At 55.1% G+C, this 22984-nt stretch overlaps 3 protein-coding genes across 4 annotated transcripts in view; 1 reads left to right on the top strand and 2 right to left on the bottom strand.

Moving 5' to 3' along the window:
- The window catches only part of NSUN5 (NOP2/Sun RNA methyltransferase 5), a 95744-nt gene that overhangs the window by 38738 nt on the left and 34022 nt on the right, over positions 1-22984 (bottom strand). The window lies entirely within an intron of this gene.
- FZD9 (frizzled class receptor 9) lies at positions 8656-10996 on the top strand. Its single transcript, XM_079324720.1, has one exon. The coding sequence runs from the start codon at positions 8898-8900 to the stop codon at positions 10650-10652; it is 1755 nt and encodes a 584-aa protein (XP_079180846.1). The 5' UTR covers positions 8656-8897; the 3' UTR covers positions 10653-10996.
- BAZ1B (bromodomain adjacent to zinc finger domain 1B) overlaps positions 14424-22984 on the bottom strand; it is a 42576-nt gene continuing 34015 nt past the window's right edge. For both annotated transcript variants that reach the window (XM_079324757.1, XM_079324756.1), the window contains exons 16-19: positions 21152-21270; positions 18719-18867; positions 16981-17084; positions 14424-16512 (exon numbers count right to left, since the gene is read on the bottom strand). In XM_079324757.1, the coding sequence (XP_079180883.1) occupies positions 16146-16512; positions 16981-17084; positions 18719-18867; positions 21152-21270 (739 nt within the window). In that variant the 3' untranslated portion in view covers positions 14424-16145. The remainder of the gene's footprint in view (positions 16513-16980; positions 17085-18718; positions 18868-21151; positions 21271-22984) is intronic.

A 22984-nucleotide genomic window follows, 5' to 3' on the forward strand; every position in this document is an offset into this window, starting at 1 on the left:
CCAGCACCCAAGGCCATCCCCCATGGCACACAGGTATCTCAAATCCCACTTAGACACCTCACTGCTGCCCCTGGGGTGTTTGCAGCAAACCTGTATTCCTGGGAGCCATGAGCTGGCTGTAGAGACACTTGGACTCACCTAAGAGAGCAGCTGGGTTCTGCCCTCAGTGCTGCTGAGGCAGCCACAGCAGAGTGATAGGATGTGACATTTCCTTGGGCCATGGGATGTAGTGTTCCCTCAGACCAGGCTCTGCTGCAGACCTGGAGCTATGTTTGTTTTACAGCCCTGGATTTTGGGAGTGTGTAGAGCTAGTGGGACCTTCAGGTCAGCCAGCCAGCACCAACTCCCTTGCCCATTGCACTTCTCGTGTGGAGCAGGGCAGGATTAGGGATGGAGAGAGGGGAAAGGTAACTCAGGGTATCCTAGGGCAGGGCAAAAGCAGGAACATGCAGTTTTAACATCAGGGGAAGAGGCTCAACAGGGCACTCGGAGAGCTGGGATCTATTGTCTGGTGCTGTTCTGGGATAAAATCATGGAATCACAGAATACTTTGAGTTAGAAGGGACTTTAAAGATGATCTAGTTCCAAATTACTGCCATGGGCAGGGACACATTTTACTAGACCAGGTTGCTCCAAACCCCCATCCAGCCTGACCCTGAACATTTCCAGGGATGTCACCTCTACCTGTTGGCCTCCCCAATAACAGCTTTTGCTCTCCCTGTCACCTCCAGTGGCCAGCACATGATGGGGAAATTTGTGCTATTAGCAGGGCCAGGGGAGGGACAGGCTGCAGCTGAAGATGGGGAAAAAGCTCATTTCCTCCCCTCCAGTCTCCTGCCCAATGATTGCAGTGAGCCCTCACCACCACCACTGACCTTTAAACAAGGTGGTTGGAGGGGTGGAGGTAGCAGAAATCCCTGAAAAATTATTTGTTTCTCACAAACTATATTTAGACCATCAGCAAAACCCAAAAGTGCTGAGTTTGGCTGAATAAATCTGGGAGCTATGTGGTGTTTTCCCCTCAAGGAGAACAGGATTAGCCAGTGAATGAGGAATGGTGTTTTTGTTTGACATACCTGAGGGTTTCCATTCCAAGTTGCTGTTTTGAGCTCCTGGTGCCCCGTGATGATGATGACAATAGACCTGACAAGGCACTGCCCCATCTTGTGAAGATATTTTTTGGAAAAGGAGCAGCTGGCTCCTCCACCATGGTGCTGCTTGCTTTCTTTGTTAAACTTTGGGGTTTTTTTAATATTTTCAGAGATGTTGGCATATCAGGGTGTTTTTGAGATGGAAATAAGTCACACTGGTGCTGCTCCAGTACAACTCCTTCCCTGGTAGAATGCACCCCTCTAGCTCCCTGTCTGCACCTGTGCTGCCCCAAGAGGTGGGAGCCTCAGGGTCCTGGGAGGGTTGACATGCTCCTGACTGGTCTGAGTAGGGCTGCAGGGAATGGCAAGAGGTCACCTTGCTTTTCTGGAACACACTTGGATCATCTGAGGTGTAGTTCTTTGCTGGTTTGGATTCCCTGTGTCTAAATGCCATCTCCCCCAGGGAGACTGGGATCAGGTCTGAACTTCCCAGTGGAGTGTTTTGGGAGGGCAGACAGCTGAGAGGTTTTCTGATCCCTGGGAGGTGTCAGAGCCCATCTGACCAGCTGGTGACAATGAAGAGCAGAGTGGCCCATCAGGAACCTCCCATTGGACATGAACTCAAACCTTGTGGGTGATGGGAGGCAGAGGGGCTCTGGGTCCATCTCCAGCAGAGCAAAAAATTACTTGCCCTGAACTTGTCAAAATTCCACATGTCTTGAGCTGACCCTGCCATGACATCAGGCTCTCTTTGAGAAATAAGGCTCTTGGGAACTCAGGTCCTTGAGCTGCAGCTCATCCACAGCAGCTTCTCTTCAGAAAGGGCCCAGGGAAGGTGGGGATGGAACTGTTGCACTGTAGCAACTCTCTGTGAACAGGTTAGACATATATGAGGTACCTTCTGCTTTCTCCTCTGGCCAGGTGAGAGGTGAGGATGTAGTAGTGTTCTCCACATGGAGAGAAGGAGAAGAGGTAGTACTCAAGGAGGAACCAGCTCAGGGAGGAGAATGGTTTGTCCACAGCAAGGAGTAGCCCAGCCTTGGATAGGAGCCATCAGAATGAAGTCTGAAGATGTGCTACTTCCATGGAATCAGAGAGTAGTTTGGGTTGGAAGGGACTTTAAAGATCCTCTTGTTCCCGCTTCCTGCTGTAGACTGGGATACCACTTACTAGAAGGTGTTTGGGGTCTGGGAAGAAAGGGAGAAATTCCATATGGGGCTTCCCAGCCCTGATAACTCTGTCCAGTAACTGGGAGGAGAAATGCTCACCCAGAGCTATCAGAGACAGGAGAGCTTCAGCTGGGGCTGCTCCTGCCTTCTCCCTGAACTTGGGCCCAGCTGTGCTGGGGGAGCTGACACCAGCCCAACCCATGAGCCCAGGAAAAGCCAGGATTCTTCCTCCTGGTCCATGCCGCTGGAGAAACACAGCATCAATGACATTGCCAGCAGGTGAGGACCTGGAGAAAGCCCTCCATGGCTTTGGGGCACCCAGGGGAAGTGGTAGGTAACAGAGCCTTGAGGTTGCAGTGGAGTCATTTAGTCAGTCTTGGCAACCAAGTGGGCAGCTTGGCCAAGTCAGTGGTGTGATAAAACCATTTCTAGCAGGTTCCAAGAGCCCTCCCAGCTCCTGCAGCATGTGGTGGGCTGGGACTCAGCTCTATAAGAACATTCCTTCTTCCCAGGGGATGCTTTGACATGTCTGGATGTTATTCTGTAAAAGCCTGAACCTGTGCAGAGGTTCTTGGCCCATGGCATCATTCAGTGTGACACAGCAATTCATCAGCAGCTGGCAGGGCTTGAGGGGGGCTCCCACTCTTCCCAAATTGTTTGAGAGAAAGTTTCTCCTTCAGTCTCCACCAGTAGGGCTGCTGACCACAGTCCCTGACTGGGCAGTTGCCTTCTGAATTTTGCTGCTGCTTGGAAAGGCGGGAGCAGAGAGCATGTGAACAGCCCAGTGCACAGACACAGCTGCTGTGGGACATCTGCCCCCTCCCAGGGTGCCCCCAGCACTAGTGCCGTGGGGCTGAGTCCCAGCACATGTTCTGCCTGGCTCCAGCCTGCCCTGTGCTTCTCCTCTTCTCCTCTGGATCGTATTTATTTATTTATACGGTGAATGTAATAAAACTCCAGCAGGAAATGGAGGCGATTCCCTGCCATTCCCCACAAGCCAGCCCTGGGCCGGGCGAACAAGGAGCTGCATTGTGCAGCATGGAGCCTCCTGCCAGCACCCAGCCTGTGCCTGAGGCTGGAGAAAGGGCTGAGTGTGTATGTGAGCACCGAGACCTGGGGCTGGCACCCGCCCTGGGATGGGGGATCCTGGGGAAGAAACTTCACTTCAGGGAGCAAGCAGGGCTGGTGGGGGGAAGGGCTGCTGTGCTGGCTTGGGATGTTGTCTGGGAGCATCTCAGAGCCTGCTGCCATCACAAGGAACGTGCTCTCCCTATCCTTAGGCTGCCAGGAAACAGAGATGGGCAGTGAAGATCACCTGGGGGAGGGCACATGGTGGCCCCATGGCCCAGGATGGGGATGTATGAGCAGCTCTTCCCACGGCTGAGCCAGCTGGGAGGGAGCTTCAACCCTTCACCTGCCTCTCTCAGGCAGCTGCTCCAGTCTGCAGCTGCTGCCATCAGTGGAGTTCAGATTGAATGGTTGCTGCCAGGGCTCACCTGGCTCCTGTCCCCCTAGAAGGGGTCTGCAGGAGTGAATGAGGTGACTGAAGGTGGAGCGTGGCTCAATCCAGGTTCCCCTTTGATGGGAGAGGTCCCCACTGCTGGGGACGAGTGTCTGTGTGCTGCCAGGAGGTGAAAGCAGCCCTTTGTGCTGCCACCACACTCACCAGATGAAATACTGTGGGTGTCTTTTTCATCCCTTGTTCTCCCAGCCACTGCTCCCCTGGGACACACCACTGTCCTCCTGCCCCATCTCCTGGGTCCTGCAACTGCCAGTGGTCCCGATCCCTGTGCTGGTCCCTCAGGCTCCCAGGGATCCTGGAGTTAAGGTCATGCCCTGAGCTGTGTGTCTCCTCCCTGCTTTGTGTCACTGCTTTGTGAATGGGGTTGTCATGGGGCTGGAGAGGCTGGCAGGCAGCAGAATCTACAAGTCCCCATCTTGGGGTGATGGGGTGACAAGGCTGCAGTGAGCACCCCTGGTGGTGTCACACATGTCAGCCTGTGTCCCTGAGTCCTGACCACAGTGTCCTTGCACCGTGGGCTGGGTTGTGACCACAAACATCTGCAGAGAGCCAGAGGCCAGGAGGTGACTGGGACACTGCCTGGGACACTGTGTGCCACCTGCTTGTTTGGGTACCAGACCCCAAAATCCCCATCTTGTCCCCCCACTGCACCTGCCCATGGCACAGAACCTGCCCAGGGGCACAGTGATCAGCTGTCCTGTGTTGGGCACAATTGTACATGCGTGTGCATTGGTATAACACAGGATTGTGCCCAGGGTAGGAGGAGCTTTGGCTTGAGGATCACAACTGGTGGTGTTCTGATGTCCCCAAGGAGGTGGTGGCCAGGGCAGGGGTAATCTGCCTCTCTGGCAGGTTGGTGCCAGCCCACAGCCCCATGGGTTGCTCCCAGGATGGACCCCTCCACCTGCTCACCAGCCCATCCGGCCTGGCACTGACATCCTTTTGAAACTGAAGCCACTGGCCTTTTGCACAGCTATTCCTGTGAAATTCTTCAGGAAGGGAAAATTATCCCTCACAGATCCCTGCAGGACTGTGCCATCTCCTGCCTCCAAGCTGGCAGGGAGGTCATGGGTTGCCTGGAGCCCTGGCTCACCCTGGACATGGCCTGTTCTCACAAGGTGGATTCCTCTCCCTCTCCCTGCCCCAGCCCCTGCCTCTCTCTACCAGCCGGGCACTGGTGGGAACTGGGACCACTGAGGATCTGGGAGCACAGCAGGGCAGAGGCAAGGGCAGTGATGGCAGGGAGACCCTCACCTCGCTGCAATAAGTCCTGCTGCCTTAGCCAAGGCTGGGCAGAGCAGCACCCACAGTCCTGCTGCAGTTCCACCACCCCTTTCCCAAATCCATTGCCCGCTCCCCAACTCCATCTTCCCATCCCCTGCCGTACTGCACCCTCCCCTGCCCCTCTGACCCCTCCCAGCCTTCATTGCCCTTTCTCAGCTCAACTACCTCCTCCCCGGATCAGTAATCCTTGCCCGGCTCTATCATTCCCTTCCCTGCTCCATCAGCCTCTCCCAGGCTCTGTTGCCTCCCTCTCCAGCTTCATCACCCCCTCCTCTATTCTGCTGCTCCCTCCCCACCTCCATAACTCTTCCCTACTCCATCACTCACCCAGTTCCATGTCCCCATCCTCTCTCCCCTCCCTCTCCCCATATCCATTGCCTCGTCTCTTGCTCCATCACCCTTTTTCCCGGCTCCACTATGCCCTCCTCTGCTCCATCACCTTCTCCCCACTCCACTGCCCCCTCTCTGACTCCCACCAGGGTTGTCCCCATCTCTGGTGCCAAGGGGATCCCTCAAGCCTTTCCCTCAGAAAGACACCCGCCCATGGCTGGCTAGAGGGGCACTGCTGCAGGCCCCCTGTACGCGGAGAGGGGGGGCAGCCAGTGGATTTTTTCTCTCCATCCCCTCCCCTTGCCGAGGCTCTCGCACAGGTTTCAGGCGCTGTTGACGGGAAGAAAGGAAATGGGGCAAAGCTCTGCCAGGAACCACAGGCTCCCGGGCTCCGGCGATCCGTCCCGCTCGCCTGCCTGGCCGCTTCCCGGGCAGTATTCCTGTGCAGTTCTGAGAGCCCTTTCTTTCTGCTATTGATCTTGGATCCACAGCGCAGGGCCACTTCCAAGACCGTAAATCTCTGTGTTGCTCTACCTGGGGTTCTTGTTTTCACTGTGGGGCTCCAGACTGGAGATTTCGCCTTCTGTTCGTGGCCGGGATGTCCCCACTCCTGCATTGTCCCCTCCTCGCTGTCCCCGCGTTCCCCAGGCGTGCGGGCAGACAGACAGGTCACTTCTCCATCAGGCACAGGCAGGGAGGCAATGCAAGGGCAGAGCTTGGGGTGCTGGTGGTGCTCCCGATACCCTCTGCCCACCTCTGGGGTGGGATGAAGCTCTGGGAAGGTCCCTGGGGCTGAGGCAGGGACGGTGGAGTACCAGGCACCCCGTGGAGTACCTGAGAGGGGTGGGGTGAGGGAGGAGCACCCCAAGGGGCAGGGCAGAGGTGAAGGGCAGCCGCACCTCTACAAGGAGCCCCTTGACTCCAAAAATCCCCGTATTGCTCTTGGCCAGGCTGCAGTAACAGGAGCCAAGAGCAACAGTTTTGCATATTAAAGCAAAATTAAATTAAAATATATTTATTTATGCCCCTTGCCCCACCTCTTAACCTTTCATAGTCCAGGTGGAGGGAACCCATGGGGGTGAACCAGGAAGGTGGGGCTAGGATCCCGGGTCTCATCCAGTCCCTGCCTATGCCCACCACCCATTCAGGACCCTCACTGGGCAGCCAGGGCTGGGTCAGAGACGTTTCAGGTTTGCATGCAGGTGATGCTTCCCAGCTTTTCTTAGCAAACAATCCCCTGAAGGGAAACCTCAGTGTCCAGAGCTGTGTTTGGGGTGCCCTGGAGTGGAGGCAGTGACAGCCTTGGGTCCCCTCACAAGAGTCATGTGCCCTGGGTCTGGGGGTGGAGGGGTGAGGGGCCCAGGGAAAGGTCTCAGCACACTGTGGGTGCCACCCCCATCCCCATTACTTTGCTGGTCATGCATGCATGCTTTGCTGCCACACAGCCACGCGTGACAATTTGTCCCCAGGACTGCACCACAGGACAAACTGCCCCCAAGCAGCCATTTCTTGGAGCACGTGGCCCTAACCCACGGCAGGAAGCCCCCTGAATCTGCTCTGTGTTGCCGGGCACATGGGCAGTGATTTCTGGAACACCCCAGACCTGGTGGCCAAGGTGACAAAGCCCTCCCAACATCCCAAATAATCCCAAATATCCCTCAATAACCCTTTTCCCAGGGCCCCGGAGCCCAATGTGCAGACACCCCGTGTTAGAGGGAAATTCCAGGGCGACGCCTTATCTCCCTCACACGGCTGATAAGCAGCTCCCATGGAATTTCCCTGGACCGGGATGTTTGAATCCTGCACAGTGGGTGTCAGCGATTAGGGGCCGCGCTGACAGGTTGTTATGCTGTTACCAAAGAAATCACAGGGCTGTGGGAATGCCTGGGAATGGCGGGATGCCCGGACCCCCTGGCGCCAGCCAGGCACTGGATGCCAGGTGTCCTGCAGGACATTCAAGGGACCCTGCTGGATTCACCTCGGGGTGGATGAGCTGCTCCCAAATGGGCGCTGGAGATGGCACAGAGCAACCCGGGCTGACCTGGGATCGGCAGCTCCTAGGAGTGGGGGCTGCTGGTGGCACCTTGTGACGGTGGCCTGGGCAGCACAGCCTGTCCTCAGGGATGGAAAACCTCGGGAGGTTTTACAAACACTCTGGGAGTGATAGAGTGTTTGTAAAACCTCCCCATGCCTTGCATGTAATTTTTCACCCTGTGACATTGGATTTTGGGGTCTGGCAGCCCCAGCTTCATCACCCTGACTTGTGTCACCTCCCAGGAGTTGTCCTGGCCCTTACAGTGACATTGCTGTCCTCTGTCCTGTGCCTGCCCTGAGTTGTTGTTCAGCCAGGGACACAGTTTTCCTGGCCTGTGCCGTGGACACCGGAGCTGAACCATTTCCTGGAGTCCCCACTGTTCCTAACCGCAGGGGCACAGGCACCGTGTGCTGTGAGTTCCACAGTTCTCAGTGACAAAAGCAGCAGTTTGTGGCCCCAAACTGAGGGGCCCTGCCGGGAGAGGGTCCCACCCCCGAGGGACAACAAGCACTGGGGTGTGCCCAGGTGTGCTCGGCCCTGAGGTCACTGTGATCCTGTGCCCAGGTGTGTGTGTACACTCATGTGCTGGTGCACGGCCCTGCGGGTGTGCTGGGCCTGCTGCCTGTGTGTGGATGTGCACGTGTGTCTGTCTGTCTGTGAGTATATGTGCAAGCATATGTTAGTGTGTGTGCTTCTATGTGTGTGTGTGCGCGTGTTAGTGTGTTTGTGCTTGTCTGTGTGTGCGTGAGCATGTGCATGTGGGTGTATGTGTGTGCACACACGGACATGCACACTGTGCGGGCATGAGTGTTACTGCGTGTGCGCGTGTGTGCACATCAGTGTGTGGATATGTCTGCGTGTGTCAATGCATGTTGGTATGTTTTAGCGTGTGATAATGTGGGACAGTGTATGTGCGTGTGCCATGTGCGCGTTAGGGTGTGCACATGCGTGTATGTAGATGTGTGGCAGCGTGTGCACGTCAGTGTGTGTGTTGGGTGTGTGTGTGCACATGAACATGTGCTAATCTATACCGGAGTCAATGTCTATCTGACTCTGTGTGTGTGTCACTGCGATTCCCCCGCCCGCGCGTCCCCGGTGCCGGGGAGCTCCAGGGCTGCGCGCGAGCCCCGGTGCCGCTTCCCAGCGCGGTCCCGCCTCCCGCCCCGCCCCGTCCAGTCCAGCCCCATCCCGGACACGCCCGGCGGGGCGGGGCGGGGCGGGAGCGCTTGGCGGGCGCTGCCGGTGTCGGCGGGCGCGGGGCGGCGCGGGGCGCTCGGCGGGGCCGCCGCCGCATGGCGCGGGCCGGGGCCGGGGCCGGGGCCGGGGCCGGGGCCGGGGCCGGGGCCGGGTGCTGCCCCGGCGCGGCGCCTCCAGCACCGCAGCGATCGGCCCCGTGGCGGCAGGGGTAGCGTGGCCGGGCGATGGCGGAGCTGTAGCAGCCGTGGGGCCGGTGCGGGCGGCGGGCGATGGCGGCGGCACGGCTGCGGGTGGCCCTGTGGGTGCTGTGGCATTTTGGGGTGGGCGGTCGCGGGTTGGAGCTGGCGGGACTGGAGGGCTCGCGGGGGCGCGCGGCGCGGTGTCAGCCGGTGGACATCCCGATGTGCCGGGGGATCGGGTACAACTTGACCCGCATGCCCAACCTGCTGGGGCACGAGAGCCAGCGTGAGGCCGCCCTGAAGCTGCACGAGTTCGCCCCGCTGGTGGAGTACGGCTGCCACGTTCACCTGCGTTTCTTCCTCTGCTCCCTCTACGCACCCATGTGCACCGATCAGGTGAGCGCCAGCATCCCTGCCTGCCGCCCCATGTGTGAGCAGGCCCGCCACAAGTGCGTCCCCATCATGGAACAGTTCAATTTCGGCTGGCCTGAGTCACTTGACTGTGGCAGGTTGCCCACCAAGAACGACCCAAATGCTCTCTGCATGGAGGCCCCTGAAAATGCCTCAGCTGCAGAGCCGCACAAGGGACAGGGGATGCTGCCCGTGGCCCCCCGGCCCTGGCCACCTGGCACCGCTACTGAGGGACGGGGACCTAATGGCGTGGGGGCTTGCGACAACCCTGACAAGTTCCAGTATGTGGAGAAGAGCCTCTCCTGCGCACCCAAGTGCTCCCCTGGAGTGGATGTATACTGGTCCCGGGAGGACAAGGACTTTGCCTTCATCTGGATGGCTGTCTGGTCCACCCTCTGCTTCGTCTCCACTGCCTTTACTGTCCTCACTTTTCTGCTCGACCCCCACCGCTTCCAGTACCCCGAGAGGCCCATCATTTTCCTCTCCATGTGCTACAACGTCTACTCTGTGGCCTTCATCATCCGCTCCGTGGCCGGGGCTGAGAACATTGCCTGCGACCGAGAGAACGGTGAGCTCTACATCATACAGGAGGGGCTGGAGAGCACAGGTTGCACCATTGTCTTCCTCATCCTCTACTATTTTGGTATGGCTAGCTCTCTCTGGTGGGTTGTCCTCACGCTCACTTGGTTTCTGGCTGCCGGGAAGAAGTGGGGACACGAGGCCATCGAGGCTCACAGCAGCTACTTCCACATGGCCGCCTGGGGCATCCCAGCCATGAAGACTATTGTCATCCTCACCATGCGGAAGGTGGCGGGGGATGAGCTCACAGGACTGTGCTATGTGGGGAGCATGGACATCAGCGCCCTGACTGGCTTTGTCCTCATCCCGCTCTCCTGCTACCTGGTCATCGGCACCTCCTTCATCCTCACTGGCTTCGTTGCCCTCTTCCACATCCGGAAGATCATGAAGACGGGTGGCACCAACACAGAGAAGCTGGAGAAACTGATGGTGAAGATTGGGGTCTTCTCCATCCTCTACACTGTCCCGGCCACCTGTGTCATTGTCTGCTACTTCTATGAGCGGCTGAACATGGATTACTGGATGCTGCGGGCACTGGAGCATGGCTGCCTGCGCCTGCCTGGTCGCCGTGCCGCCAACTGCTCCCTCGAGGCCTCGGTGCCCACTGTGGCTGTCTTCATGCTGAAGATTTTCATGTCATTGGTGGTGGGCATCACCAGCGGGGTGTGGGTGTGGAGCTCTAAAACGCTGCAGACCTGGCAGAGCCTGTGCAACAGGCGGCTGGGCATGAGGACGCGGGGCAAGCCCTGCAGCGGGGTCAGCTGTGGCGGGGGACACTGCCACTACAAAGCCCCCACAGTCATGCTCCACATGACCAAGACGGACCCGTACCTGGACAACCCCACTCACGTCTAGAGACGGGCTGCCCCCACACTGGAAAAAGTGACCTCACGGGTAAGGGGCGAGGGTAAGGGCTGTGTTGCAGCAGGAGGGACACTCCCACATTTAGGGGGGGTTGAGGCTACAGGACCCCCCCAGCACCACTCACTGACAAGTAGCTGCTTTTTCCTAGAGGTGTTTTGTTGTTGCTGTTGCCAAATCCAGTGACTATTCTAACGCTTTCTTTGGGGAACGGTGGGGATGGGGCAGGGAGAGGAATAATCCATCCGTGTTTATTTAATTCTGTAATTTATTTTAAATTTTTTGATCATTAGCTGCGAGGAATGGAAAAAACAATAAACCCTGGATGTGCTATTTGATCCAAGCCTGGTACTGTTTGCAGGGATTCCAGGGGTTAAAGAGCTCCCCCATGGACTGTACCCCAGTCTGTCAGTCCCAGCCATGCCAGGCCGTGCTGGGGTGCCTCTGTCTCTGGCAGGAGCGTGCTACCAGCGGGTGCCACTGTCCAGTTCCCCTCTGTGGCTGCTCTGGGGCCGATTCTGCCTCCCAGCAAGGAGGAGGAGGGTTTTCCTGTGCTGTCACACTTAGGAATCATCTTTTCCACTCTATGCCCTGAAAGTGATTTGTGTCAGTGCCATCGGCTGCCAGACCCTCAGTGCCAGGCTGAGGTGCTTTGAGGGGGCAGGCCAGGGAGATGGACTGGGGGCACGGGACCTTGGGGGAAAGAGGGCTCGGCTTTGATGTCCCCTGCAGAAGCCTGAGGTGCCGGTAATGGAAACTTCTGGGCAGCTTTATTTATCCCCTGCTCTGGTTACAATCCCAGCTCGACTTCCCCATTGTCCGGAGGGAAATTTAAGCCTCTGCTGGTGGGGCTGGTTGGGGGAGCCGGGGCTGGTGGGCACAGGGCAGGCAGGAGGGTGGCTCTGCAGGGGTTCAGAGGAGGGGAACTGCCCACTCTTCTCCGAGACATCCTGAGGTGCTGACAGGGGCCAGCTCACATCTGCAGGTGTTTGGTGGGGCTGTTTTGCCTGGCTGTCCCCACGATTGTGCCAGGGGTTCCCAGTGCTGAGGAAGAGAAGTGAACAGGAGGCTGTGTTAGGGGCATAGGCACCACAGGGGCTGTGGCAGGCAGGACCTGTAGGGGCAACACAGCTCTACTGATGCTTAGACTTGTCCATCATCTAATTAGCCAGCCTGCAGGCTGGGCAGTGCTGGACCTCAGGGAGGGTTGACCTTTGTCCAAGGAGCAACAATTCAGCAACAGACCCTCTCCAGCACTCAACCTGGCACCTACTGCTCACCTCAACAGCCCTCAGCCCCCATTTGATGAAACCCTTAGAGTCCAGAATGTCAAACTATGGCTGGAGGACAGGGGCAAGATTCCCCACCTGCCCCCACAGCTGGAGTGGGGGGAGGGGCTAGGGTCGGGGCCCCTCACCCACCATCAAGCTGTGCCAGGGCTTTGTGCTGCCAGGATGCTGGGACTGATGTCGTGAAGCAGCTTTAATCTGCTCCCTGCTACCCTCTGGATGCCAGGGAGGCAGGAGAAGTCACAGTATCACTGAGCTGAGAAAAGCTTTTTCCTCCCCCAGGAGCTGGTATGGTGGACGAGGTGTGAAGGAGCCCCCAGTGCCCATGTTGTGTCACTGGTGGGACACCGGGGATCTCTCACCAGATTTGGGTACCCCTGGCTGTGCTGGTGGGCATCTAGCCCCTTCTCCAGGCTGGTGATGATGATGCAAGGGCAGGGACCCTACCTAGCCCCAGCACTGGTGGGCTGCAGCCTCCGGAGCTCCTTTGGCTGACACAGGAAAAGCTTGTTTTGGGCAGAGAAAAGGGCCGTGACCTGGGGCAGGAGAGTCAATATTGGCTGCAGGACAGGCTCCAAAGTCCAGCTGGGGAGCTGGGCATGGCTCTGGGCAGGGGCTGCCTGGAAAGGGGGCACAGGGCCACGTGTTCTCCCTGTGTCCTGCCCTGGGTGTTAAGCCGGAGCCAGCTGGGCTCTCCTCGTGCGCCAGGCACACAGCCCAGCGCTGGTGCCCGGCTGGCGGCACCCCTGGGGACAGGCTGCCCTTGAACTGCCAGCGCTTGCCAGGGAGCTCGTCCCGATAACCCAGCCCAGCAGTCCCTGCTATCGGGGCCACTGGCGCCCACCACTGCCTGCTATCGGCCCCGGCAGCCCAGCCGGCTCCTCTGGACACTGCCACTCCTGAGAGCTGAGCCTGGCCGTGGTTCCACTGAGCCTGTTGCAAAGCAGAGCTGTCACGTGGAAGGACTGACTCAGTCACAGCTTCTTTCATCCTGTGCTGTGGGGCTCAGGCTCCCTCTGTACACCCCCCCTCCCAAGTTCATCCCTGCATCCCATCTCTCCATCCTCCTCAGAGCAGCCCCAAGGGCAACCAACACCAATAAAGCCCCAGCAAGACAAGTGGGGCTCAGCACTGCCCAGGCCCCACAGGGTAATACCTAGCTTGGGATGGCTGTGGAGAGTAAACTGGGGCTGCCAGCTGGGTGAGAATGGAGCCAGGACACCCTGAGGTCCTGGTCCAGCTCAGCACAGACCAGGAAGAAGTGGCCTTTCAAGTCCTGGCACTTGCTGGGCCATGGAGTTTATCCACCCTCACATGGATGGAAACCCTCCAGGTTTGTGTAGCAAAAGAAAAGCCACTGTGCTCTGGGAAGGTGCTAAAAACTCCATTACCCAGAATATTAATGATTGAGAATTAAGCCATGAGGAAACCTGGGGGAGCCTGAGTTGGGTTTCATTTTCCCAAGGCTGGAACTGCAACGATCACAGGAGCCCCTGGGGTTTGTTGCAGGCAGCAGGTGCAGCAGGGCTGATGATGGTGGTAGCAGGGCCCCGGCTGCCCACCAAGCCCCCACACTGCCCTACCAGGTGTGAGAACAGCTATTTATAGTCCTGCACAGGACACTGAGGCCATGGAGGGGCTGCTATAAAAAGCAAGTCTCCAAAAAGGTCTTGGAGCAGATGCTGCTGTGAGATCTCCATGCCGAGGCCTGGACATGTCCCAGCTGGAGTCACTCAGATTCACCCAGGTCCTGTTGCCTGGCCAGCAAGCCAAACCAGCTCCTGTGGAGAGGGAATAAGGCTTCTCTAGGGAAATCAGCATCTGCCCATTGCCAAGAGCCATCAAGCCCTCAAACCCATCTGGATTTCCCTGCCCAGCAGTATGGGGCCTGGCTGGAACACTCCCAGCTCAGATCCGGAGTGAGGAGCAGGATGAAGACACCCAGGAACTCTCATCCTCCCAGAAAAAACAAGCAAAGCTTTGGCCAAACCCTTTGTCACAGCTGTGGACTGTCATGAGCATTGGTGCATCACTGCTCCAGCTGTGCTGCCCTCAAAGCTCCCAGTGTCCCTGCTGGGCTGCTGGAGATCAGGATGGGGGCCTGGGACACAGCAGCAAAAATCCTTACTGCAAGCAGGGCTCGGGTTGCAAAACACACCAACACGACAGAAAAGGCTTTGGGGGCAGGCAGGCCCCACTCGGGTGGGTACTCAGTGCCACTCTGAATAGAACAGGACAAGTGTCACACTGGCACCCTGAAGGACAAGGAATAAGGAGTGCTCCCCATTCCAGAGGCAGGCAGAGCACAGCTCTGTTCCTTGTCCCTGGGGAGGGTGACATTAGCACAGTCCCAGAAGCTGATGTGAGCCTGACTCACCCTTCCTTTACTCCACAGCTCCAGTGGTGGCTCTGCAAAGGCAGAGGAAAGCCATCTCAGACCAAAACAGGGACCCTCAAAAATCTCACACAAGCCATGTTTACAAACACAAGTACATAATCTTTATTCTTAAGTTTCCAATTTATTACAAGTACAGCCCTTCACAGAAACCTCCTCCCCCCAAATGACGCTGATTTTAAAAAACGTGCAGTTCCAAAGGTTCCATCGTGTAGGACCTGAAGGAAATGTTCTCTAGGAAACAAGACAAAACAGCCTCTGAAGGGACGTGTGAGATACAAATGTCAGTGCTATTCTGTGGGGCAGGGAGTAAAGCTAAGGAGAGGGAAGGGGCCGGAACTTGCCTCAGCGGCAGTCATTGACAGTCCAGAACTGACAACAAGTACCTGTTTAAAAAAACCCCAAACCTGAAATGTTCACAAAACTGGGCTGCAATTTGTAATTGATGATTCTTTTCTTCTCAAATCCCAGGAGCTACAACAGCTGCTTCTGCTTTTCTGTTACAAAACCAGCACTGAACAGCCCCATGGCCCATTTATTCCAAATCAAATAATTCTGGGAGAAGAAGTTCAAGCCCTGATTGTATGATCCAAACCTGTCATGATGGAGAGGAAGAGAGAATGAGAAAACAAACCCTTTTTTTAGGGAAAAGTCAGCATCTGGGACAGCAGGAGCTGGCGCTGGGCTATGGCACAGGAACAAGAGTGTTACTACAAAATGTTGTGTGTGGCTGACAGGGACTGGGATCCCCCTCTCCCTCCCACCCCCCCCCCACCCCCAAAGTCCCCTGATGTAATTCCTGCTACTGGCAGGAAAATGAGTTTTAAAGAGGGGAAAAATATAAAGCAAACACGATTTTGTATAAACTGTACATGTGCCAAAGCAAGACAAGGGTATCTTACAGGTGTTTCTTTGTACAAGATCACAGCTAGAAACAAGCCACTTTCAACTAAAAAATTAATTTAAAAAGTTACACAGCACGTTTCTGCTGCTCCTCTGGCCTTGGAGCTCTCCTTGGGCTGTGCAGACACCCATACTCTCCGGTTTGCTGCTGGCACTTGGGGCATCCAAATGGCTGCATGACTGCATGCAGGTTCAGGTGAGCACGGAGCCTCCTCTCGGTGTGAACAGGTGGGGAGCTGAGCTCAGAGCCCTCCGTAGACTGACACCTCCAGGGATTTCTCCCCAAGGAGAGGGGAAAGCAGGAGTACCTCAGAGCAGTGGTGTTGGGATGCTGGTGAAAGCCGGACTGTGGTACACCTAAGTGCTTGCTCGCCCCGTGCAGCCCAGAACTGGGGCTCAGAATTAACACCATATAAATATATACATACAAGCCCGAGTAGCCCATTGGCCTGGTGGCACCCAGTCCTTCTGTGGAGCAACATGATCTCCCCCAGCACTAGCTTGAGGCTGGTGTGCTCATGACTGGCAGCAGACAGTCCCACCGCGCTGCAGCTGCTTGCAGAGGCAAGGAAGCAATTCATTCCAGGAAACCAACTGCCTGAGCTGGAGCAGGTTGGTGTTCCTCTGCCCAGCCAAGCTTGGCCAGGCTCTCCCACCTTCCCCTCCTGGCAGGACAGATTCATGAAGAGCTTTGTGGATTTTGGAGGAAGCATTAAGTCATCGCCACTCAATGGATGACCAAATACTTGAGGAAATTGCAGAAAAATTAAAACTAAAATGGCCCAAGGGAAGGCTGGATTAATAGAGAAGTGCCTGCTGCTTCTCAACTCCCTCCAGACAACCCATCTGACTGCCTGGCAGCACCAGAAGGCCTGCTCCAGTTCTGAGTCTCCCCATCCCTCATTTCTTCCTTTTCCGCCCCCGGGAATGATCAAGGGGCTCTGACTCACTGTCCCCTTCCTGCTCCTCCAGTCCCTGGCACCGGGCAGAGAGCTGCTTGCGTTTCCTGCGTGCATACGTGTGGCCTGGCAGGTGTTTGTGCACCATGTCAATCAAACACTGCTCTGTCTTCTCCAGGCAGGACAGTACGTGACTCCCGTTCTGGTTGTAGCGCTCGGCATTGGAGAACACCTGCTTCATGTCAGAGAGGAACTCCTGCACGGAGCGGTAACTGCCACAAGAGCACTTGCTCTGCATAGTCTGGAAGTCCATGGGGTTGCTGATGACTTCAAAGTAGTCTTCAGCTTCCTCCGTGGTCACTGGCTCCCTGTCAAAGGAAGGGCCACAGGGATAGGAAGGGAATGTCGAACCTGGCACCACTACACCAGAGAAGTGGGGTGCCCCCACCCCTTTGCCCCTGTGGCACCCCTGACCTGTAGCCCCACAGTGCTGCAACAAGCCCAAGCAATACCTCGACCATGTTAGAGATACATCAGCCCTATGGCATGGGAATGGGAAGTACAGGAGCCCAGGTAGCTTGTTCAGGCACAGGGAAGGTCTGTATCTTTCCTCACTCAAAGCACCTCAGTGCTCCAAAAATCCTGGGGGTAGCAGAGAACACCTACCTCCTGCACCAGCCCCTTGTCTGCCACCTCAGAAGGGCACCACATCTTCAGTCCAGCAAAAGACTGAGAACATGATGGTTTCTTCTGCAGCAGCTGCACCACAGCCAGCCCATACCCCCCCACTGCCTGTGGCAGTCCTGCCCACAGAGGAGGATGCCACTTGCCCTCACCTGAAGGGCCAGCTGAAGCGGTACTTAATCAGCTTGCTGAGGATTTCCTCACACTTCTGGAGCTCGAGGTTCTGGCGACGTGCTGTTCTCTTTGTCTGAAGAACCTGCCCATACAAAGGGTGCTGGTAAAAGGAGGGAACTGCTACAGGCTTTGGGGCTCAGCAAACAGCCCTGACGCCAAAGGAGCTAGTTCTTAGCACAGCCAGGACATTTCTTCCCTATGAACGTGGTGAGGGGCTGGCATTGGCTCCCCAGAGGAGTTGAGGTTGCCCTGTCCCTGGAAGCATTCAATAACAGGCTGGACAGGGCTTGGAGCAACTTGGTCTAATGGAAAGTGTCCTGGCCCACGGCAGAGGGATTGGAATGAGATGCATTTAGGACCCCTTCTAAACCAGGCCATTCTGTGATTATGACATGCAGCAGCCGCTTGGGTTCAGGACAGCAGTCCCATTCAGGAGCTTGGTGGGAAGAGCTCACAAACTGCCCAGCTTTCCTTTGGTGGCGGGTGGCTTTTTCAAAATAAGTTCAAACACAATATGGCCCACAACAAGCAGCTAAAAATGCCAGCAAATGGAGAATGTGAATTCCCTCTCCCTGCCTTCTCTTGAGTTTGTGGTGGGCAGCATGGGAGGCAGACGGAGAAGCACTTGTGCTGCCGCTCTGCCCTGGCAGAGCTGACCGTGCCATTTCAAATCCCAGGGAGCAGCTGGTGCCGTCCCTGCACAGGCTCAGCACAAGGTCAGTCATGTGCCCAGGGACCCAGCACAGGTCACACCCAGCATGGGGACATCCCCATAGCTCCCAGAGCATAGCTCATGGGACATCACTACTGAGGAAACATTGAATGACAGAAAGGCTCCACAGCAGAGAGTGTTTACTATTCTGACCCAGCTTCGGTCTCTCCCCAGGACAAATGATAAATCCTGGCAGAGTCCTCTTCTCTGAGTCAGTGTGCTGTTCCAGTAAGATTTTCCCCACTGGAATATCCCTCTGTGCTGGCTGTAGGTGCCTATCCTGGGCTTGCTTGCCCTCCAGTGTGTAACACAGATCACAAGCCAGTCTGCTAGACCTAGTCTGAGTAGCCATGAGCCAGCAGACAATGAGCAAGGAGAGTGACAGGACACACCAGTTCATGAGACAGATGGCAGATCTGCAGGGTGTTGTGATGTGGCTCTGGGGTTGCAGTATCCTCACGTATCCCCTATGGCGTGTTGCTCCCCAGAGACAGTCCCTGCAGCTCCCCCCACCCAGCACACACAGATTGCTCTGTGCAGGAGCCTATGGTTTTATTATTTAAATATCATGTGAAACCTAAACCAGCTAAATTATGTCCTGGAAGTTGAGGAGTGACCATACGGACAACAACTGTCAGAAAGCGGCCAAGGCTGGGGAGCAAGGGTCCAGCATTGCTGGCATTCCCTGGCCATCCAGGAACCCTTCAGTTCCCCCACCTCTCTGCAGAGACATATGGATACTATTTAAAACCCTTTAACAAGCTGCAGACTGCCTTCTGCTCAAGGGGACAATGTGTGAAAGCGGCTGGGGAGGGATGCCTGGCATATCTGTGCTCCGTCTGCAGCAGGCCCTTAAGGAGACGTCTCCTTTGTTAACTCAGCCCAGTTCAGGCTTTCACTAGGATTCAGGGCATTTCTCTGTGAAGGGATGGGAGGAAGCATGCCACCTGTTTGGTTTATAACTCACGATGTGAGCAGTCTCCAGGGAGCAATTTCGCTCTTACCAGCTCATCGATGTCTGCACCGTTGACAGGTGCCACGCGCTGCCGGGGTCCCCGTACAGGGTTCAGCGTCTGCTTTTTCTTCTGGTGCCTTCCCTGCCTTGAGGAATACACGGAGCCCTGCTTACCCCGGGCTGCCTTTCTGGGCCTCACTGAAAGAGATAAGCCATGGGCTTTGAGGCCTGGGTGTATCTGGGAGCAGACACCACCAGCCCTTTGCCTCCCACACCAGGCTGAACCTCACTCAGGCTGGTCAGCCCAGGGACCACCCGGGCTCACCTCAGCTGCACTCTCACACCTTCTCCAGAGGAGATCTGTGGGTCATCACCTCTTGCCTGAAGAGGCCATGACTAGCAACAACCTGCTGCTAAAAGGGAAATCACATACAGCAGATCCGCAAGCTCTGAGGGACACATGGGAGCTCCCGGATCATCCACTGCAGGTCACAGCAAACCCCACTGCCTAACACCATGAGACCCGAACACATCAAGGCTTGAGGGAGCGACAGGGAAGCAATGCAAGACAGACTGGTATCTCAAACAGCACTGCAATGTATTCTCTGAAAGCAGTGGGAGCAGAAACCTGGAGTTTCCTCAGTTTCCTGCTGCCCTTTTGCTCCTCACAGTTTTGGGGATGGGTGCTTTTCCAAGCGGCCCACACAGTGGGATAAGCTAGCTGGTAAGCCCTCCTGAGAAGGGAACTGTGTACAGGGAGAGTGTCAAATTACCACAGCTGGGGAGCTGCTCCACGTGCTGCAAGTGGGAAACAATGTGATTTTATTCCCCAAGACTGGGGCTGCCACATTACATCCTACAGAAAGGCACTTGTCCGTGTGAAGCTGCCTCTCAGAGATCCACGCTGGTGGTAACACAAGCATGCTGACGCACTCCCTTGTCTTAAGTTTCTCCCATGACCCTCTGTACGAGGAGAATGTGTTTGCCTTCCCAAGTCAAACCCCTTCCACCTGATCCCAAGTCCTTGAGCAAGCTGTATCCAGCACACTGGATACTTCAGCTGCAGCCTCTGATCCAGCCCTGTCCCATAAATCATCACGCTGGGCCCCCCATGCTGGGCGTGCAGCGGGTCCGTAGGATGTCCGCCTGCTGTCACTCCACTTGTGTGTCAAGCGTGCAGCACGTGCTAAATGTCTGACAATCCAACATTCTAGGTTAGATCCCTCAGGATAAACGCCATAAGGATCAATGTGACTTCTCTATTAAAACAAAAGTTTTCCACAGTGACCTTTTCATGTTAATGCTCTCTAAAGCCAGGGGTTGCATTTAGCACTTTATTTTTAGTGACTGTAGCCCTCTTTTGCTATTGTTTGGAAATCTTGGCTCAGCTCCTGCCCTGGCCATGCAACACAGGCCAAACACACTCCAAGTGTGGACATGGATACGCCGCAGGACAACAAGCAGTATGCATAGCTTGGTATCAGTGGTATCAGTGATCCTCCCTGAAACCAGAATAAAGTAAGGGAAGGCTCAGGCCTGGATAGAAATCCTCAAAAGAACATGGGATAATCCTCTGAGTTCCAGTCTCTGGATTCCATCTGTCCTGCTTAAGACAACCTGCAGATAATGTTATATCAGTCAAGGATGGTTTGACAGAAAGCAAATGCTGGCAGTGTGCCATTCCCAGACTGAGTTTTTCAGTGCAGGAAGTTGCTCAACAGACTGAATCAAACTTCCCTAAAACCAAAGTGGATACACATACTAAACATAAACATGTTTAGGTGAAGAAGCAGGCATTGAGGAGTCTAGAAAACAGTCTTTTACTCCTCCCAACTGCCCAGGAATGCTCCAGTTATGCATCCCAAGTGGTCTCTGTATGCAAAAGGTGGTTCAGGCTACACTACACCTGGAGCACTGGAATACACCTGAAGCCTTTCTACTGGAATAAAGAGAGGAAGTGCTAGTCCTCCTATTTCAAAATGCCTCCTTGCCAAATCACTAGAAGTCCTGCACTTAAGGGGTTATGAACTGGTGGGAAAAAGAAAAGAGAGAGGGCTGTAGTGAGAGCTCCCATAAGCATTTAAACAGCTTCCAATGTACAACAAATCCTGTAGGTACAGAGATTGACAATCCGAGGAACTGCTGGTGCTGCCAATGCTCTGCAGGCTCTGCTGACCCTGCCATCCCACTCTATTAACCCCTCTCAGCCCTCCAAAGAGCGTCATCAGTGTCCTCAGGGAGTGACTGGGCAGTGAGCAGTTTCAATCTTTGCTAGTGCTGACCCTATCACAAATGGCCAAAGGTTTACTGCAGCTCCCCAGGTAACCACAGCACAGCCACAACCTTCCCCTGTGACATCTCTCAGGCTTATACCTGCTCTGCATGAGGAAAAGCACAAATCCCAAAGAGGATCATTATTTCAGATACTGAAGGCAAGAAAGTGACTATTTTCTGTTATTTCACTACATAGTCAAAGCCTTACATTTTAGTCCAGCAACTTCATAGTCGTCTTCCTCCTCCTCTTCCTCCTCAGCATCTGGTTCATCAGAAGCTTCCTCACTTTCTTCACCTTCATCTTCAGCAGAATCCTCTGCATAGTTCCTAGAACAAGGCAGATATACATGTTTGTGGTACAAGAGCCTGGGGATCAGTGGCCCCAGGGGCCCTGGTACTGTTTGGGCTATACAACAAACACCAGGCTCAGCCCAAAGCAGTTTGCTGTATTCCAGAATATTGGGTACTTCCCCAGCTAAACATCAAGAGCTGAATCTGGGTAGTTTTTGGTATTCTAGGTACCATGACCGTGGGGCAGGGGATTTTAAGACTGTGATTGCTCTGTAATTACTCCTTCTTGAGAGGACAATTTGCTATTTTCCCAGGTCTGCAGGCCCAGCCTAAAGACTTTCAACAGGGGCACTTTTCCTGCTGGAATATTTTCCCTGTACTAAAGGAAACAGATTGATAAACAGAAGGTCAGGCTCCTCAAGTCAGAAGCCACACAGAATCCCTGCCCAGTACATTCTGGCTTCTCACCTGTGTCTGTTCAATCATTCACAGAATAACAGAATGGTTTGGGTTAGAAGAGCCCTTAAAGCCCACCCTGCTCTGGTCCCCCAGTCATGGGCAGGGACACCTCTCACTAGACCAGGTTCACTTCCAGAGATGGAGCAGTCACAGCTTCTTTGGACAATCTGTACCAGGTCTTCATCACCCTCACAGGGGAGAATCTCTTCCCGATCAATATGCAATTTAATCCTGCCTTCTGCCAAGAATATCAAGGAAGCCATTCCTCCTTGTCAACAGTCACTCCATCTTTTTTGCGGGCTCCCTTCAGGTACTAGAAAGCTGCAATTAGGTCACCCCAAAGCCCTCTCTTTTCCAGGCTGAACAATCCCAACTCTCTCAGCCTTCCTTCACTGCAGAGATGCTCCATCCATCATATCAACTAGGTGGCCTCCTCTTGACTTGCTCCAACATGTCAACATCCTTCCTGTGCTGGGGATCCCGGAGCTAGAGGGAGCACTGCAGGTGAGGTCTCATTCAGATCACCATGCACAGGCAAAAGAGGACGCAGGCAAAGCTGCTGTGGGAGTCTAAATCCCCTGGATACAGAGGATCTTGAGCAATAAAGTGAATAAAACTTCCAAAGCATGGAGGGTAAAAGACCTGCCAGGCTGACATTCATTATGTCAGCCAGAAAGACAAGAGAAGAAAGCAGATAACAGGACAGGTATTCCCCATCTGATGGCTCTCGGCCAGGAGCTGAGCAGCTTGCAGGTGACTCTGACACATCAAAGTAACTATGAACTCAGGCTACAACAGCTGCCTTTCATTTCTTATTTCATGCCTTATCATTTCTGTAAGCCTGAGGAACTCTAAAACAGTGTTCAGGGAGTAATACTTTTAAGGCCATACACCACCTGCACTGTACTGGTTGGCACACCTCTATTGTGCTGCTGCTCTGTCAGGGAGGATCTGCAGGCTGCTTCTACATCAGGTGCCACTGAACAGCCTCACCTCACTTACAAACAGAGATGCAGCACAGTCACTACCAGCAAAGGACACTCACTGTAAATTGCTTAAATTCCAGCTTGCAACTCAAAAAAACAATCCAAGCCTGGCTGTCAGGAGGCAGCTACTCATATCTGCCACACCTCCCCAAACCATGTTCCCTTTGTCACATTTTAAGGGGCTCCTGTCTTGCTAAGGTTATGAGGTACAGAAAACCATTAGAATGGCATTTTGTAGCCTGGCTTTTGTTGTAGCAAAGTAGGGATTGAGCTGCAGCCTGGAGTAATGTCTGCTCTAACTTACA

Source organism: Erithacus rubecula (genome assembly GCF_903797595.1).
Source record: "Erithacus rubecula genome assembly, chromosome: 22".
NCBI lineage: Eukaryota > Metazoa > Chordata > Aves > Passeriformes > Muscicapidae > Erithacus > Erithacus rubecula.